Source organism: Rhamphochromis longiceps, linkage group LG16 (assembly GCF_057381845.1).
Source record: "Rhamphochromis longiceps isolate RC_006_pf linkage group LG16, R_longiceps_female_GT1.1, whole genome shotgun sequence".
NCBI lineage: Eukaryota > Metazoa > Chordata > Actinopteri > Cichliformes > Cichlidae > Rhamphochromis > Rhamphochromis longiceps.
Window position 1 is genome coordinate 8,096,455 of NC_140572.1, and position 16,973 is coordinate 8,113,427.

At 41.6% G+C, this 16,973-nt stretch overlaps 3 protein-coding genes across 6 annotated transcripts in view; all 3 read right to left on the reverse strand.

Annotated features, from left to right (window-relative positions):
* Positions 1–2,935: 2,935 nt before the first annotated feature.
* On the reverse strand, positions 2,936–9,046 carry gja3 (gap junction protein, alpha 3). 3 transcript variants are annotated; one of them, XM_085383979.1, is made up of 3 exons: positions 8,948–9,046; positions 8,332–8,394; positions 2,936–7,224 (listed from the first exon to the last, which is right to left on the reverse strand). In XM_085383979.1, exon 3 carries the CDS (start codon positions 7,189–7,191, stop codon positions 5,764–5,766), a length of 1,428 nt encoding a protein of 475 aa, XP_085240105.1. In that variant the 5' UTR covers positions 7,192–7,224; positions 8,332–8,394; positions 8,948–9,046; the 3' UTR covers positions 2,936–5,763. The 3 variants fall into 3 exon arrangements, with proteins under 3 accessions (XP_085240105.1, XP_085240104.1, XP_085240106.1); XM_085383978.1 differs by having other exon boundaries at positions 8,868–9,016; XM_085383980.1 differs by lacking the exon at positions 8,332–8,394 and having other exon boundaries at positions 8,868–9,016.
* Positions 9,047–9,747: 701 nt separating this feature from the next.
* gjb8 (gap junction protein beta 8) lies at positions 9,748–13,098 on the reverse strand. Its single transcript, XM_085385652.1, has 2 exons — positions 12,847–13,098; positions 9,748–12,176 (listed from the first exon to the last, which is right to left on the reverse strand). Exon 2 carries the CDS (start codon positions 12,141–12,143, stop codon positions 11,355–11,357), a length of 789 nt encoding a protein of 262 aa, XP_085241778.1. The 5' UTR covers positions 12,144–12,176; positions 12,847–13,098; the 3' UTR covers positions 9,748–11,354.
* Positions 13,099–13,495: 397 nt separating this feature from the next.
* The window catches only part of cryl1 (crystallin, lambda 1), a 28,301-nt gene continuing 24,823 nt past the window's right edge, over positions 13,496–16,973 (reverse strand). For both annotated transcript variants that reach the window (XM_085385650.1, XM_085385651.1), the window contains exons 8-9: positions 15,675–15,781; positions 13,496–14,004 (exon numbers count right to left, since the gene is read on the reverse strand). In XM_085385650.1, the coding sequence (XP_085241776.1) occupies positions 13,903–14,004; positions 15,675–15,781 (209 nt within the window). In that variant the 3' untranslated portion in view covers positions 13,496–13,902. The remainder of the gene's footprint in view (positions 14,005–15,674; positions 15,782–16,973) is intronic.

The window sequence follows — 16,973 nt, forward strand, 5'->3', positions numbered from 1 at the left end:
GTGTGGGTGTCAGACCTTTTTATAACCTTAAATGTTCAAATGTTTTTAAAAATTTTAAAAGACATGTGAATTTGCTTATTTTATTACAATAGATTGATCAAATATAAAGATTTTTATCCAAAATTCTCACTGGACAACTGCTGTGTGGCAAAACCACCCCATTAGGCAGATTTTTGCTAATGTCACAGGCAGATTTGAGGATGTCTCTTGTTGTTTTTTTAGTTGACACGAGTCCCAAATAAACAATTCAGCTTTTATTCTATGACTAAAGCTTTTAAATATCATCAATATATCATTATTTAATATAATTATGCCTTAGGCTAAGCTTTTAGAAACTGACATGTGTACTCAGTGTTGGGAAGGTTACTTTTAAAATGTATTCCACTACAGATTACATGCCCCAAAATGTATTTTGTAATGTATTCCGTTACGTTACTCAATGAGAGTAACGTATTCTGAATACTTTGGATTACTTAACATATTATCATGCTGTTTACAACTACGTGAATGTACTATTGCTGTGTGATTTATTACTATTACTGAAGGTCCGCGGCTCCGAACTGTAGTAAAGGACCTCTGACTAATACGGCGGGGTCCCTGTCAGCTCGTAGCTGAAAACTAGCTTTACTTTGTTGTGTGGGTCAAGTTTGCTTGCGAGAGACAGAGAGAGGCGTTGAAAGGCTGCTCCAACGGAACTTATTGTTTCGGAGGAAAACACGAACACAGCGTACAGTCGAGTCTTAATAGCTTATTTACAACTGGGCTCGTCAGGCACTCTTCTTGACTGCAGTGGTTATTATTATATTTACATGCTTCCAGCTCCCGTTTTTGCTCGATGACAGCTCGTGCTTTCCCTTTTTCTCCCTTTTCGCGCTCACAGACACATAACGAGTATGGCAGTCCATTCTCCCTGCAACACGGACTACACTGCCCATGAGGCTACATTCTGCATTCTGCCTATTAGCTTAGCACAACAACAACAACAACAACAACAACAACAAAAAGGTGCTCTCTCACCCAGGAAACACGCAGAGAGAGAGCGTCACCCTGTAACCATGGCAACCGCAACGCTGCCGCCTGGAACAAAGAGCATAGCTGTCAAACAAAACCCAAACAGTCCTGACCCGCGACAAAATGAAACAGGGAAGTACTGCTGTGTAATCCATTTATTTCAACAAAGTAACTGTATTCTAAATACCACCTTTTTAAACGGTAACTGTAACGGAATACAGTTACTCATATTTTGTATTTTAAATACGTAACGGCGGTACATGTATTCCGTTACTCCCCAACACTGTGTGTACTATGGCTCTCATTGGGTACTAGACATCACTATTAATCCTTAAGAAATTATTCAGGACCACTAAAATTTAGCACTGAGATTAAAGGAGTTTCTTTGTAAAATAATTATCATTTGAGTAATATTATGTAAAGGTCTATATAAGGCCATTAATTACAACCTCCATTTACCCAAATGTGCATCCCTTCACATTTACTTAAAAGTATTTGAAGTACACATTTCGTTAAGTCCGCATTTTTCTCTTTGTATGTTTGCTCACTGTGCTCAAAGGAAGTTCACACTGAGCTGTAAATTCCACCCATCAATATCATGCATCGCACAGTGTTGTAAATCCTCAGTTCTTGTAATTGTGCAGAAAGTGTTTGCGGTAGATGTTTGACTCCCAGGTGCAAGACTAACACAGCCGTGTCATTTTAATTATTTCTTGATGTGGTTATGAAGTAACTCTGAGTCAGCGCCACTTTTTAATATTTGCTGTCGGAAGGCAGCGTGAGGGAGTGAACTGCGGAGGGTTGAATGTCAAAGAGCAACAAACAGGAAGCCGGCAGTATGGGAAATGACAAAGGAGGAGGAAAAAAAACATACATACATAAAACTGAGGATAGCCTAAAAAGGAAAACACTTGAGAATGATCCTTATGATCTTTATAACTGAGCCAACTACAAGCACTCACGACGGCGGATTAAAATATCTGAAAAAAAGCAAGTTCTGGACTTCATGCATATTTTGTTTTTGTCATTCTACTTTTATTAGAAGATATATGAATTCCATCTGACCATGACTTTTAAAAATGTCAGCCTAATGAGTCTATTTGATGAGTAATGTGTGACAACTGAATGTAGTGCTGTTGAGGTTAAGTGGCAGATCAAACCCAGACTGTGCTTCTGATAAAATTCTGATTAAACTGAGTTTAAAGTTTGTAGAATTTGCATTTGTTAAAAAAAACAAAGTGTCTTACTTTTTATTGTGTTTACACCATAAAACCAGTTCAATTAAGGGAGGGCTGGGGGGAGGGGGTGTATTTATCCTACTTTTTGTCATCTTATGACTTTTGTGTTGTTCAGGTTTAAATTTAAAAAAGGGGGTGGATGGAAGGGCAAAAATCCTGGAAGTTTACCTAGCAAGTAAACATCTCGTGAAATCTTTCCCCCAAAATTCAAACCTCGAAGTCTAACATTGGGTTCCAGTTTTGCTGTCTGTCCCATTATGACAAGACATTTCTGTCCAAGTTTGGAAAAAAGTGTTTCTCCAAGTTTCTCTAAGTTAACCAAGAATTATCAAAACCTCATGTTACATAAGGTAATTCGGAAATGGGCCTCTGGAAGTGATTTTACATTTGGACAAACAGCTAATAATTAGCTCTCTGATTGTGATCTTCAGATTCATTTGTTCTGACAGACTGGAATAAATGTGTTTAAATTGAAACCTAAAAAGCACAAAGTGACTCTATGAAGTATTTTATTAATTATTTGTATTTTGTCATCTTAAAAATAGAACAAATCACGGCCTCTGTCACTCCATGACCCCAGTCGAAGACTGAAGCCTGCAGCTCTGATTTCATTCATCATGTAAAGCAAACAAGAGCAATAAATATGGTACAAAAAATTTATTTAGTAACAGTTTTGTAAACATTTGAGGTAAATGAACATTTACATCATCTTGTTCTTACAAACAAATAATTCATACACAAGGCACTTCTCTTATTTAAGACAGCACTGAAAACAGGTTGCTGTTGTGAGCATTGTGAGATGGTTCCGACTCCCTGACGAGCCAGAGAAATCATGCTCTGCATGAAACATAAGAGGAGAGAGTTTGGAGGAGTCACAGGGATCACAGGCTTCGAACAAAACATCCTGTCAGGGCTTTGTATGCAGGGTTAGGGAAGGGCCAGCTACCCAGCTAACATTCTCTCAACATTGGAGCCATCTGATGTGACGTCTAACCAGAGTCCCGACAGTTCTGTGAGAACATACTGAGTAAACAAACAGAAAATTACCCCAGCTGTTATTCTCTCTCCCGCCACTGTATTGTTTTTTCTCATCATCATCTGAGCTTGAGATAAAATCTTTAATAATACATTTTCTGTGAAGAGTGACTGCGCTTTGGTTTAAGACATGTTTTTCCCTTTGAGGATCATAAAGATTGGCGTCTTGCTCTCTCCCTGTCACTCGACTGCTACCAACATGAGCCCTGCAGAATAGTAGTTTTGTTTTCTAAATGTGCAAATCTTTACCAACTACCAAGTTGTAAATGCAGATATCAAAGAAGTCTTTGTCATTTGAATGGGAACCATGGATTTGGAAGGGCAGCTTTAATCTACGCATTTTATATATTCTCTTCTTCGAGTCTCTATTTGCGCTGAAAGAAGCTAAATAAGTAAGATACAGTATCACACATGATACTCCTGTGGGCGCTGAGAATCTCAAACCATACTGTGCCATCATTCTGTAACCCCACCACCACCACCACCACCCTGACAAATGGAAAGACAACATTTTTTGCACTGCTCCTACTCCAGTGTATTAACCAATACACAATAACTCATTGAAAAGTACTGTTCCTACAGACATATTAGTAATCAGCTATGATGTTATGCTCTACCAGTGCAATATCTCCAATGCAGATGGTTAACTTTTCACACAGTGCTGCTGTGTGAACTCTGCCCCGGTGTTGGACTCACAGGAAATACAGCAGATTATTGTTGATGTAAAGTTAAAAAAGCTTTTTGAAAGTGAGTGCCTGGGTTGTGGACAAAACCAAACAGCACAAAGACATAACAGGAACAGAGGACTGCGGCTAATGATGAGTTCAGTTTAAAAGTTTGGGTTTCTAAAGGTCTCTAAGAATCAAGATGAACACAACAAAATAGAAGCAGTCGAGGCTGACTGCACCCTGCGGCGTTCTGAGACGCCCAACGCCAGTCACCTTGTCTTTTTTTCTTTTTTCTTTTTTTTTTTTTAAGTCATAGCTGTTTTGCAATCACAAACTGACTACTACAAGTATGCAATTTATGAGTAAAATTCAATTCAGTGTAAAAGAAAATGACCAAAGTTGCTCTCAATCTTTAGGTGTGGGGGATTTCTGTTTTTTTAAAAAGGTGGGAGTGGGTTTGAGGGCCGAAATGTTTGCCGACAATCTTACAAAAATGGTTACAAACGTAACTCTGGAGCTCTGGGAGGCTGAGCGTTTGAATTTACAAGGTAAATCTTAATAAAGTTTTTTTTGTACCACTTAGTGGCATGCATGCATTTTTTATAGCCTTTGAAGGCATTATCTTATATTTGTGCAGTTCGCTGAGAGCATTTTTCTTTTCAGATATGTTGACTAAAGGTAACACTGACAGAGGGAGGCGTAAGGGACTCCTACTTTCCTTGTTTTTGTGCCCGGTTTACTGGCAATGCGGTGTTCAGAGAGACCCAGATGTACTCTGGACATAGCAAGAAAGACTTACCAGCATTTTTAACCCATATCCTGTCCACGCTTCACTTATTTTTCTTTAATCCCAGGACCCTTTGAAAGTTTCCAAAGTAACGTCCTATCTGTTCCATGTCATTATAACTTTTGTTTTTCTTTTTTAATAGGATCATGGGTAGAACCTAGCTAGCCTACTTTGCCACGCAAATATGTCAGTGAATCGGTGAGTTGTAGGGCTACACATGCTGGCATGCACAACTACACAGAACACAATACATGTAACGTCATGTACAAATGCATTGAGGATGAATTACTCTCAACACGACAAATAAGTCAAGTCAGTAAAATTCAGGAAGCGCAGAATGGCTTCCGGGTCTCCCGACATGCCGTGCAGCACACCGTGCACGTTTGTGCTGCAAGTTTGACAATGAAAACAGATAAAAATGTGGACTGAGATTTATGATCAAGTTGCCCACATCCGGTGCCCTGTGCATTAACATCAGCTATCTCTGTTTCCTCCAGATAAAAATATTCAAAATTTCCAGTCACCGGTCTTCAATGACCATTTCCATTTGGAATAATTAGTCCTCGCGGCTCAACAAAAAGGAAAAAAATAGAGAAACACCAGAAGATCCCCTTTCCCCAAATCAAACATGTTGGTGAGATGTGTCCATTTTCATGTAAAATTAATAGATCACAATGTCTTTCACTCCATCCATTGCTGTTACCGGAGGCTCCTGACTTTGTAGAAGTGCATGGTCACATATTGTGTGCATAAATATAGACTATTAATCAAGAAAAACCAAACCTTGCCTCAACTACTCTGCAACTCACCGATTGCACTAAATCAACGACAGCTAGTGGTTCAGTCATTTCACATTTGCCCTAAACATTCTCTTGACTTTCTTGCTTTCCTGTCTCATGGTTTGTTTTGTTTGTTTGTTTGTTTTGTTGCTTATTACATGTTCATGATTGTGTCTGGGTTTGGGGTGAGGATAGTGGCATGTTATTCAAGAGGGCTTTAAGGGACATGAAAGGGCTGAATGCATTTAGACAGCCAGATCACTCGGCCTGGCCCTGATGCTGCTGCTCTTGCTGGCCCGACTGAGCCGCCGAGGGTCTGTGCTGACCATTACCGGAGGCTCGTGCATCTCCACTGTGGTGGTGACGTGGCCTTCGTCGTGCTCACTCTTTCCTCCATCCCAGCTGCCTGCGTTGGAGGCGTCGCCAGGGCTGCTGCCGCTGGAGGCAGCGTTGGCAGTCGCGTTGGTGATGTTGGTGTTACTGGTGGTGTTGCTGGTGGGTAGGAGCAGAGCACCATTGACGCTTTGGTGCTGCTCATTGTCGCTGCTGGTGGCAGAACAAGAAGAGGAAGGTGGAGGGGAGGTGGCCTTCATCTCCCGAGTCTGCTGCTCGGTTGCCAGGTTGGCCCAGTTCTGCTGTGTGGCCAGCCTGTGGTTGTTGTTGTTGCTGATATAGTAGTGGGAAGAGGGGGAGGATTGGAGGGACTCCTCCTGCTGAAGGTCGTCCATCTTGAACTCTGCGGCCGAGGGCACGGCGGCTGGACCCATGGGCGGCAGGAACGCCCCGCTGCCCGCCGTCACATCTGTGTAGTTGGGAGGGTAGCTGGGGCTGGATGGGGCAGTTCTGGAGGCCGAGGCCAAACACTCAGGCTCTGCAATGTCGACGCGGCGCAGCGACTCACGTTCGGGGGCATACTCATTGGTCATGCCCTGTTTAACTTTCTTCCATCCAAGGTGATAGATCTCTAACAAATTCAGCAAAAGAGACACGCAAGCCACCACAAGCATAAATATAATAAAAATAGTCTTTTCAGTGGGCCTCGATATGAAGCAGTCAACGGTGTTGGGGCAGGGCCAACGTGCACACTTGTACAGGGGCCTCAGCTGGAAGCCATAGAGAAAATACTGGCCCAAAATGAATCCCACTTCAAACAGGGTCTTGAAAATAATGTTGAACACATAGGTACGCAGCAACGCGCCTCTGATACGGATTTTGCCATGTTCGTCCCTGATTGGCGGCTTCTCCTTTTTGCCGCCTCCTCCTCCTCCTCCTCCAACATCGCCACCATTTCTATACAGGAGTTCTTTCTCCTCTTGGAGCCTGTTTGCCTTGCGCATCTCCTCCTCCTTTTCTTTCCGCTTTTCCTCCATGCGGACGATGTGCAGCACGTGGCCCAGGTATATGAGGGTTGGCGTGGACACGAAGATGATCTGCAGCACCCAGAAGCGGATGTGCGAGATGGGGAAGGCCTCGTCATAGCAGACGTTCTCACATCCGGGCTGCTGGGTGTTACACGTGAAGTCGGACTGCTCGTCACCCCAGACCTCTTCGGCCGCAGCCCCCAGCACCAGGATCCTGAAGATGAAGAGGACAGTCAGCCAGACTTTGCCGATGACCGTTGAGTGCTCCTGAGCATTCTCCAACAGCCGCCCCAGAAAGCTCCAGTCGCCCATGCTTCAAGAATTAGCCTATGGAGAAAGTACAGGCTGGAGTGGGGAAAAGGAAAGGGGCGCCAAATAGCAAAAAGAGGAGAAATAAGCAGAGAGAGTGGAAGTTAAAGAGGTGCTTAGGATTTTTAGAACAGCTTAACATTTGTCAGTGCAACAGGTGTCAAGGGCTTACCCTCACATTTAAAACACTGCACATGCAATCAGAGAAGAGGATGCAAGGACGTGGAGCAAAGCTTGACATTTTGTTTTGTAAGCACTTAGCAGAAAGTGGTCCTTAAAGAAATCTGCCAGTTCAGACATCACAAATAGATAACAGATCAATAGCAGCTGCTTCTTAGCAGCTCATATACCATATAGGCCACCTCTGTCACTGAACCCTGGTTCACTCCCTTTCTCTCTCTCTTTCTCTCTCACCTGCTCGCTCCACTGCACAGCAGGCATGTGCTGAGATCAACATTATGATGTTCGAAAACAGAGATGGGGTCTAGTAGGGTGCGCACACACACACACTCAAAAACTGACATTGTCTACACACATCCTACACACCATCGTCCCTCACTCTCTCTAATGCAACTGTAATAATAAAACCACCAGAATGAAAAGAGATTAAAAAAAATAAAATTATTAAGTCTAGTATAATATCTGTGTGATATATTACGGTAAATTACAGATTATTTTTAACTCAAAAACTTTAAAAAGGAAAGAAAGCAGTGATTTATATTATTTATTCTCTGGTTAATCACAATTATTTGCTTATGTATTAGAAAATAGCTGGTATATTTCCCCAGTCCTAACCCGACACCTTTACCAAGCAGCACCACATCCTCACATCGTTAAAGCTTTTGGGTTTGGCTCTTTTGCTTGATAAAGAGTTAAGCTGCTTAAGTTTCAAACTACATTTTAATATTGAAGTATAGCGAATTCAGATGCAGAGACTAGCTTATTAAAGACAAACACGTGGCCTTTTAGACAGTGTTGTGTACACTGAACCCTAATCATGCAACATATTCAGCGTAAACGCACACACACACACACACACACACACACACACACACACACACACACACACACACACACACACACACACACACACACACACACACACACACACACACACACACACTCATTTGAGGGCAAACTTACTAAAATATTCTTGTATTAAAAGGTAATAAATCCATCGACTAGGGTTCACAATATGTATGACACCTAGAAGAGAGGAAAAAACAACATGTTAACTTTCACAAGACTTTGTAAGAAATACATTAAAATAAATCTTCTGGTGGAAAATTAAAACACTGCTGGCTGTTTCAGAAAACGGTCAGGCTCTTTAAACACTGTTTCCATTTATCTGACATCAATATAAACTTATTGGGGGAAACTGCAGCAGTTACACCCAGAGAATCAGAAAGTCGTGCTTTCCATTTGTGACCTTGTGATGACTTATTAGTGACAAACCCACAAAAACTTAAAAGAATAATAAAACCTCACTCCCCTCAGCTCCACAGCTACTTGTGGCATTTGTGTCAGATAGTGAAGAATGTAACAGACGGGTTCAAATACAAAGCCCTACCTGCCAGAGTGACAATGCAGAGTGTGCCAGAGTCCCCAGACTCCTTTTAAGCTTTGACAGCCTTTTTGTTCCCCCCTTGTTCGGTAAAACTGAAGCAACTCTTAATTACCTGATAACATGCCGTTCTTCATTTACTGTACTCCCTTTTTAGTGCAAGAAAATAGCCACGGTGGTGTTTATCCGTCATACCTTTAAAGCGGAGATGTCATACTTAAACACGAAACGCAAATCCATCTGCCATCATCGGTGCCATCACTGGAGTGCGTTGAAAAGCGGTGTGGACCTCCCGCGGCTGAAGCGACCCTCCCTCTGTGTCCCTGATCCACCCCCCACCCACACTCAACTTGTCACTTCTGTGACAGCTCGACAAACTATTTTTTTCCTCACGTTTTTTTTAATGCGGGCCTCGCAACCTCGTTCATGCACAAACTTCTCTCCGTGCCTGTTACTTTGCGCAAGGGAAACTTTTTTCTTTCTTGTTGTTAGTTTCTGGAGGAGGCTCGGAGTCGGAGAGATGAGGCTCGGTTAAACGGAGCTACCGCTCATTTCCAGCCATGACTGGGCTGTCACATTGCGTGACCATCCATGAGTGAATCCACAGAGTCATCAGCCTCTCCGGCCACACCACGCCCCTGCCAACCTCCCCAAAACCGTGCGCAAAAAGTTGCCAAAAGTTTAGAAACATTCCCAAATTATGACCCCCGGGTGCTAAAAATAGTAATAGTTACTCATTTTAGGAGGCAGGCAACATTAAATAGCCGCGAGGTCTTTAAAAGGCCGATCCTGTGGACACACTACAATCTGTCCAAGTCAAACGTTACTTAATAAAAACCTGATATGTGGTTATAAAGAGCAAAATGTGGAGGAGAAGACAGAGAGTGTAAGGCAAGACGATTCTCTCCCAGTGTGGGAAAAAAATTCCCCACTTATCCCATATTTCAGTAAAGTAAATAAAACTGCACATAAATGATAATGCACACAGGTCTGTTTTTACCGATTTATTTAAAAATAAAAAATAAAAAGTCTCATAGAGCAAAACAAGTTGAAGGATCAAAGTGCAAGTGAAATAATAATAATAAAAAAATGTCAGATTTAATCATTTCTTCTTAGAAAGCTGTTTGCTCATTAGTGTGCAGTTTGCTTTTAAAGGCAGACTAATAGAAACTGTATTATAATTAATAATAATAATAATAATAACAATAACAACATGTTGAAATAGGAATAATCAGGATTATCCCATAAAAACAAGAGGAAGTACATCGCTGTTAAAAAAAAAAAAAGTAGCATCAGAAAATGTCATTAGGCTTGTTACAGAAAGCTAGAAGTCAAAGGTCAGTGCAGAGCAGGCACACAGACTAGTTTTGGTCCCAGCTGCATCACTTATGTAACATCAGTATACAGCTCACTGTGGTTTCTTTTTAATTATGGTGGAATCGACACGTCTAACCAACACTTTGGAACAGTCTGACTGATCCCGCTTGGCTATTCCTGGATGGAAGAAGGACAAAGACATTTTCACGGCCACGGTGCCTAGCAGTGATTAGTCTGGTGGCTAAAATAAGGCACATGCTGAAAGCTGATACAGCCAGCTGGGGTCAGTACACACTGCAAGAAAAACAATGCAAGTTCAAATAACACAGGAGCAGATCTGGGGCTGAGCGACTTCTGGTGTTTCCAAAAAAGCAGGATTGGAAGTCACAAGGTGAATGAGGAGGAACCCTATCTGAATGTGAAATGGTCAAAGTAAATTAAACCTACACCCTATAAACTTGAAAAACATGAAATCCTAACACCTAAAAGAGTACACAGTATCATGACTCCTGTGTCACCTCACTGGTTTCAGCCTTCTTTTACATTAGATCCAGTCTGGAATTCAGTTTCACAGAAAATAATTCACATGTGTGCAGCATGATCTGTTCAGGGGGATTCTTGAACTTGCTGGATGAAAAACCATCTGATACAGTACAAACATATACGTTCTTCATATTTTTGAATGAAATGGTATGCACGTGTGAAATTTTTTGTCGTCTAACACATGTAAAGAAACATTTACAACCCCCCCCCCAAAAAAAGAACCTATGAAGTTGATCAAACAGCGAAGATCAGTGATTTCATTCTAAAACAGAAAAATCAGACTTGTTCATTAAGCGTAATCACATCAGGTACTGTGAACTTAAAATCAATCTCATCAGCTAAAAGCTAAACATACTCTGCTTCTCTTCTCAAAACTTCATTTGTTCTCCTCGGATAAATCGATCACTCAGGCTGTTGTGAAGGCGTTTGTGCTCGTTAAGGGTCCACTGTCACCACTAGATGTCAGTGTAGGCTCATTTTTCAGGCAGATTTCGCCACGTTCAAGCAAATTTCAACTGTGGACAGTAAAATGGTTGCAACCACTCAGTGTTTGACACTTGTTTTACTCTTTACGTTACTATCTGGCAATGTGTTTGTTCGGAGAACTCAGTCAGGTCTTTACAGTCAACCCCAACTATACAGATCCAAAGCTGTTTCACTATCTCGTGAGACAAATCCCAGTAACCAAGACGTAGACACAACTCGTGAGGTTGGATTTACAGTATACACCTTTCTCTTGTCTCTAACACATGGTCTTGTTGCTGGATGAATCTGTGGAAGAAGACAGCAGCATTTCATTCTTCTTGTTATCCCGTGTCACGCTGTCTGGGTAAGTGTGTTTCCTCCTGCTGGACCTTGTCATGCATCTCATGACCGCCTTTACAATGAGGTAGAAGAGCTCGGCCACATTCAGCACCATGCAGATGGCAGATGAAGCCACCATGAAGATGGTGAAGACGGTCTTTTCAGTTGGCCTGGAGATGAAACAGTCCACCTTGTTGGGGCAAGGCCACTGCTCGCACTTCACCAGCCGGGGCATCTGGAAGCCGTCGTAGACAAAGTAGAGCGCATACATAAACCCCCCCTCAAAGATGAGCCGGAAAAACAAGCTGCAGGTGTAGGTCCACCACAGAGTGCCTGTAATGGGCAGACGCCTCCTCTTTAGCGTCTGCAGCTCAGTATCTGTCATCTTTTCAGTGCCATTGGAGGCCAGCATGTTCCTCTTATCACCCCGTTTTCTGTAGGCGACGTGCATGGCCACCAGCAGGGCCGGCGTGGATACAAAGATCAGCTGCAGGCACCACAGGCGGATGTGCGACACGGGGAAGAAGTGGTCGTAGCAGACGTTTTTGCAGCCGGGCTGCTGCGTGTTGCACGTAAAGTCTGACTGCTCGTCCCCCCAGACGCTCTCCGCAGCCAGGACCAGAATCGTGATGCGGAAGATGAAAAGGACAGAAAGCCAGATCTTCCCCAGGCTGGTGGAGTGCTTGTTGACGCCACCTAGCTGGGCGTAGAGAGCCCCCCAACTCATTGCGGCCAAAAGGAGTCCGGAAGCTGAGACAACCTGTGGAATTCAGCAGAAAGTTAAAAGGCTAGAAAAGTGCTGGAGAAATACACCTGCTGGAGGCCTTGTTTTATGGCATATTTATGTTGTTAAAAAGGTGCGAGTGTGTGTGTAATTAGAAAACTATCATTATTTTTCAGATGCATATATTGTGGATGACTTGTGGGATTTAAAATAATTTTTAAAAGGCTGAAAGGTTACATTTCTGGCTACACATGACAAGGTGTATAACAGAGTTGGCATTACAGAGTCAAAAAGCGGACGGGAAAGCAAACTGTATGGATCTATGGTTTTAATGCAATTAAAGGGCATTTTAGCAGCCAAATAATGTTGCAAGCAAAATGAAAAAATATGTATTTGTAGTTTTAAAAAAATAATATTTTTTCCACAAAAATCTAAAAATACACAACCACTCGTTTCCCTGAAAATAAGAGCCTCAAACTCATTCTGACAGTATACAGAAAAGTATTGGGAAGACCAGCGTCTACCTCAGACCAACGTCTGCCAGCTTAAACCAACTGCACTCAGACTGAAGGGGCCCACAGGTTAAATAAGCAGCTGCATTCAAGGAGCTAACACTTTAAAATATCTAAATTCGACACATTATTTCTAAAATATATTTTCACTTTTTTGTGGTGGCATTAGCAGATCGAATTGAAATTAAACTCACCTGTTTTTGTGGAGTTTATCCTAAACAGATTTTTTTAAGCTTCCAACAAGCTGGGGAAACAATCAGTCCTGTTCTCTTCTGTGTGTCTCAGTAGAATCGGTTTGGGACAGACTCGACTTGTCTTGTCTATAAGTAGTGAGTGAGGCGCACACCGATTATCCATCATCCCTCCTGCAAACTGGGAGGGAGGGGCCAAGCTCGAGGTGGGGCCAACCAGCAGGGTTATTAGTCTCTAATTAAATTTTACGCAGGCATTTAATGTTAATGTGACTTCACCTAATAATAACAAAAGGGAGCCCTCCGCCGCCCACACACACATACATATAAAATATTTACAATATAAATACAATATTTCAGTTTATAGAGCCACAAACCTGCACTAGAACACCCAGAGTGTGATGTATGGTTGTCACTATTGGACCTATATCAGTGTGAAATTTAAATCTTTCACAGCCCTCCTGATGTGTTTCCTTATGATTTGGGAACTTACCCGTCACAATTATGCGAGCACATGGTGGCAGTCAGCAGAGAGCACTCAGCCCAGAAATATGTAGTGAAATGTCATTATTTAATTTCTCCTCATTATCAGGATCACAAAAACACTCATCTCTTTCTGTTGTGTGGCTATCAAAACAATTACATAAATGCGTTATTGTGTTCTTTTTTATTAATCAAAACACTGATTCACATTTTCAAGAAATTTGTTTACACAAGAGACCATTAATGTGGCTGAATGAGATCATTGTTTTTCACATTTTACCACAGTCGGTTTTGTAACCAAGATGTAGAGTAAAAGTTAAAACGTGCTGTAGATTTAGAAAAAACAAAAGACCGGTTAAAATTGTATTCATAAGGAGTAGCAATCCAGAGTTATGTTCTAATACTGCTAGTACTCATCATATAAGGAAGATTGATCATTACTCATTTTAAAAAAGTGCTGTTTTTCAGTCAAGGTATGCCTGTTTAAAGAAAAAAAGGTCTTCATTACATGTTGAACTCAACAATCACATTTCTACCTAATTAAGTTGTTTTTCTTGAGTTTGGACCCTGAGCTTATTAGTCCTTCTTCAGCTTGGCCAGACGCATGAGGAACTGGTCCCTCCTCTCCTGCCTGGCTGCCAGATGCTGCTGGTCACAGGGAATGAGCTCGTACATCTCCTGTGGACGGCACAGAAGGAAAAGCTAGGTGAGCAAAGTGGAATGGTTGCTATCTAGGACTTCGGACATGTCTAGTGGGGGAAATAACTATTTTCTCAGTTGCTGAATTTGTACGTTTGCTCACTGAGAAAAAATGAACAGTCTCTAATTTTTAACAGTAGGTTCATTTTAAAATAAAGCTTCTCAGCCGTAAAGCTAAACTAAATATCCTTTTGGGGCGATCCTGGCTCAATAGCTGGCAGTTCGTCTTGTAATCGGAAGGTTGCCGGTTCGAGCCCCGGCTCCGACAGTCTCGGTCGTTGTGTCCTTGGGCAAGACACTTCACCCGTTGCCCACTGGTGGTAGTCAGAGGGCCCGGTGGCGCTAGTGTCCGGCAGCCTCGCCTCTGTCAGTGCGCCCCGGGATGGCTGTGGCTACAATGTAGCTGCCATCACCAGTGTGTGAATGTGTGTGTGAACGGGTGGATGACTGAATGTGTAAAGTGCTTTGGGGTCCTTAGGGACTAGTAAAGCGCTATACAAATACGGGCCATTTATCATAATCTTTTAATAACGTCTTAGCTTTGAAACAGTGACATCCAGGGCCGACACTTGCACAGATCAATGTGCATGCAGTGCTGCCCTTGTTCTCGTGATCACAGAAGGCAAACGAGTCCACCTTAAACTATTTAATGCTCCAGCTCAGGGTGTCCTTACAAGATGACCTTCTGTGGCTAACATATTAACCGCCTGTGACAGCATGTGACCAATTAATTTCTACTTAGGAGAAAGCTTTATGGCTCAGAGGTGAGTAGAAACTGCTGAATTTCAGTCATCCAGAACTAAACACACAATAAATAATGAAGAAAATAATAAATTAAGATATGTATATTAATATAGACATTCCGTGTCTTTGATCTGAATTAACACACTTTTTTTTTTTTTTTTTTTAAATCTTGGGAGCCTATTGAATACTGAATTGCTCTTTGGGGGCTCAGGTGGCACTTTATTAAAACACTGCAAGGTCTCAAGAACACCCCTGAAAAACAAGGACCCTCTTTTTCACTGTATCGAAACACTAACCAGATATTATGGTCCATACTGACATGACAGCATCACACAATTACTGCAGATTGTCAGCAGCACATCTATCTATGTCCCCTTTTACCACATCCCACAGGTCTTCTCTTGGATTGAGATCTGGTGACTGTGGAGGTCATTTAAGCACAGTGAACTCAATGTCATGTTCAAGAAACCAGCTTGAGATGATCTGAGCTTTGTGATATGCTGGAAAACCAAATTCTGATGCTGCAGCACGCAAAATCCAGAAATTTAGACAGCTTCTCTGGTCCAAGGTGGAAAAGTGCTCCTTGAACCAAAAACTGAAATACTTTTTGGAAATCACAGACACTAAATTCTGTGTAGCTAAAGAGAAAAATAACAATTTAAGAACACACACATAATCAAAACCTGTTGGTGTGCATAACATCTGTGAAGGCACCATTAATGCTTAATGATACATACAGATAATGGAGAAACATTTCCTGCCATTCACATGTCGTTTGCATCAAATGTCTTGCTTTGCTTATTTATCATATATATATATATATATATGTACACTACATCATAAGTGAGTGTATTTATTGAGAGAAAGTTTCACTGTAAACACAACTCTGTAACCATCACACTTACATTAATGACGCTCTTGGCTGCTTCACCACAGAAGTCCGGCACAGGCCCAAAGGAAGACAGAATCCTTGTTATATTTTCACTATATCGGCTCATGTAGTCTTCCAAACCTGTGGGGAGGACACAGCTGTTCAGTGATGGGGAAGTCCATGTCGATCATCATTCCAAACAATGAATGTAGATCATCTTTATTTAAAATACCACAAAGATTCAAAGACAGTAATGTCACACAAAGTGAAAGTGATGTAATTGCAAACAGAAAAAGAAACATGTATTTCTAGATTGTGAGGGGATGGGCATAGGTGCGGCTGCGGTGCCAACTGGCAATTTGTTTTTGTCTAAATGCTTTCCTTCTGCTGGTTTGAACGTTTGACACATGCTTGATATTTTGAGAAATGGCACATGCTAGCTCCTCTATATTTCTGTGTTCATTTGCAGGGCTGCTATCTCAGTGCTTCAGAACCAGTAATATTAAGTAATGAGTTTCCTCTTTCTCAATGTTAAATATCTCATAAATAACAGTTAGATCCTGCTTTGACACTTTCTGTGTTAATTTAACTTTTAGCGCTGTTCATTGAAGCTGTTCTCTCATTTATTAACCTATAGTGACTCATTTGTGATGTAGGCAGACTGCATTTTGGCTAATCACTGACTGACTTGTCGTGAAAGTTTAAAATAAATGGGTTTGTGAAGCCTGCTACTACAAGCTTCAGTTTAATAGTGTATTTATAAGGACTGGGTAGTATCCAGTATGCTACATGTATGTATATGCCAGTGGAAATGTCTAACACCAGCCCCTTGTTGAGCGTTATTACACGTTGTTGTTTAAAGTGGATTGCTATGCTCATTTGCAGCTCCACAATCTTATTCTTGGACTCTATTAGAACAGCTTTGCATGATTCACAGTTCTAAATAATGCTATTTTACTAGGCCTTGGTGCACTTGAGGTTCAGCCAATGTGAGAAATAATCTATTTAACCTCATTTCCACCTCCCTTTAAGCTTTCTTCTGATTGAAGATCAGAAGATTTACTGAGTGAGGTTTCTGTGCTTAAAGCCTGTAAAAATCTACGAAACAAAGCACTCAGGGCAATAGCGAACGTTTAGTAGCTACTAAGTGTGATGATGAAAGTTCTGGACAGAGAAACAGAAAAGTTTGCAGGTTTTGTAAGGGACGTTTCGTACTTCAACTATACATTACTACTCACAGAAGTAATAAAATGGGGGAGCTATATAATTAAGATCCCTATATCTAACTAGGGTTAGAATAATTAATAAAATATTGTCATTACAATAAAAAAAT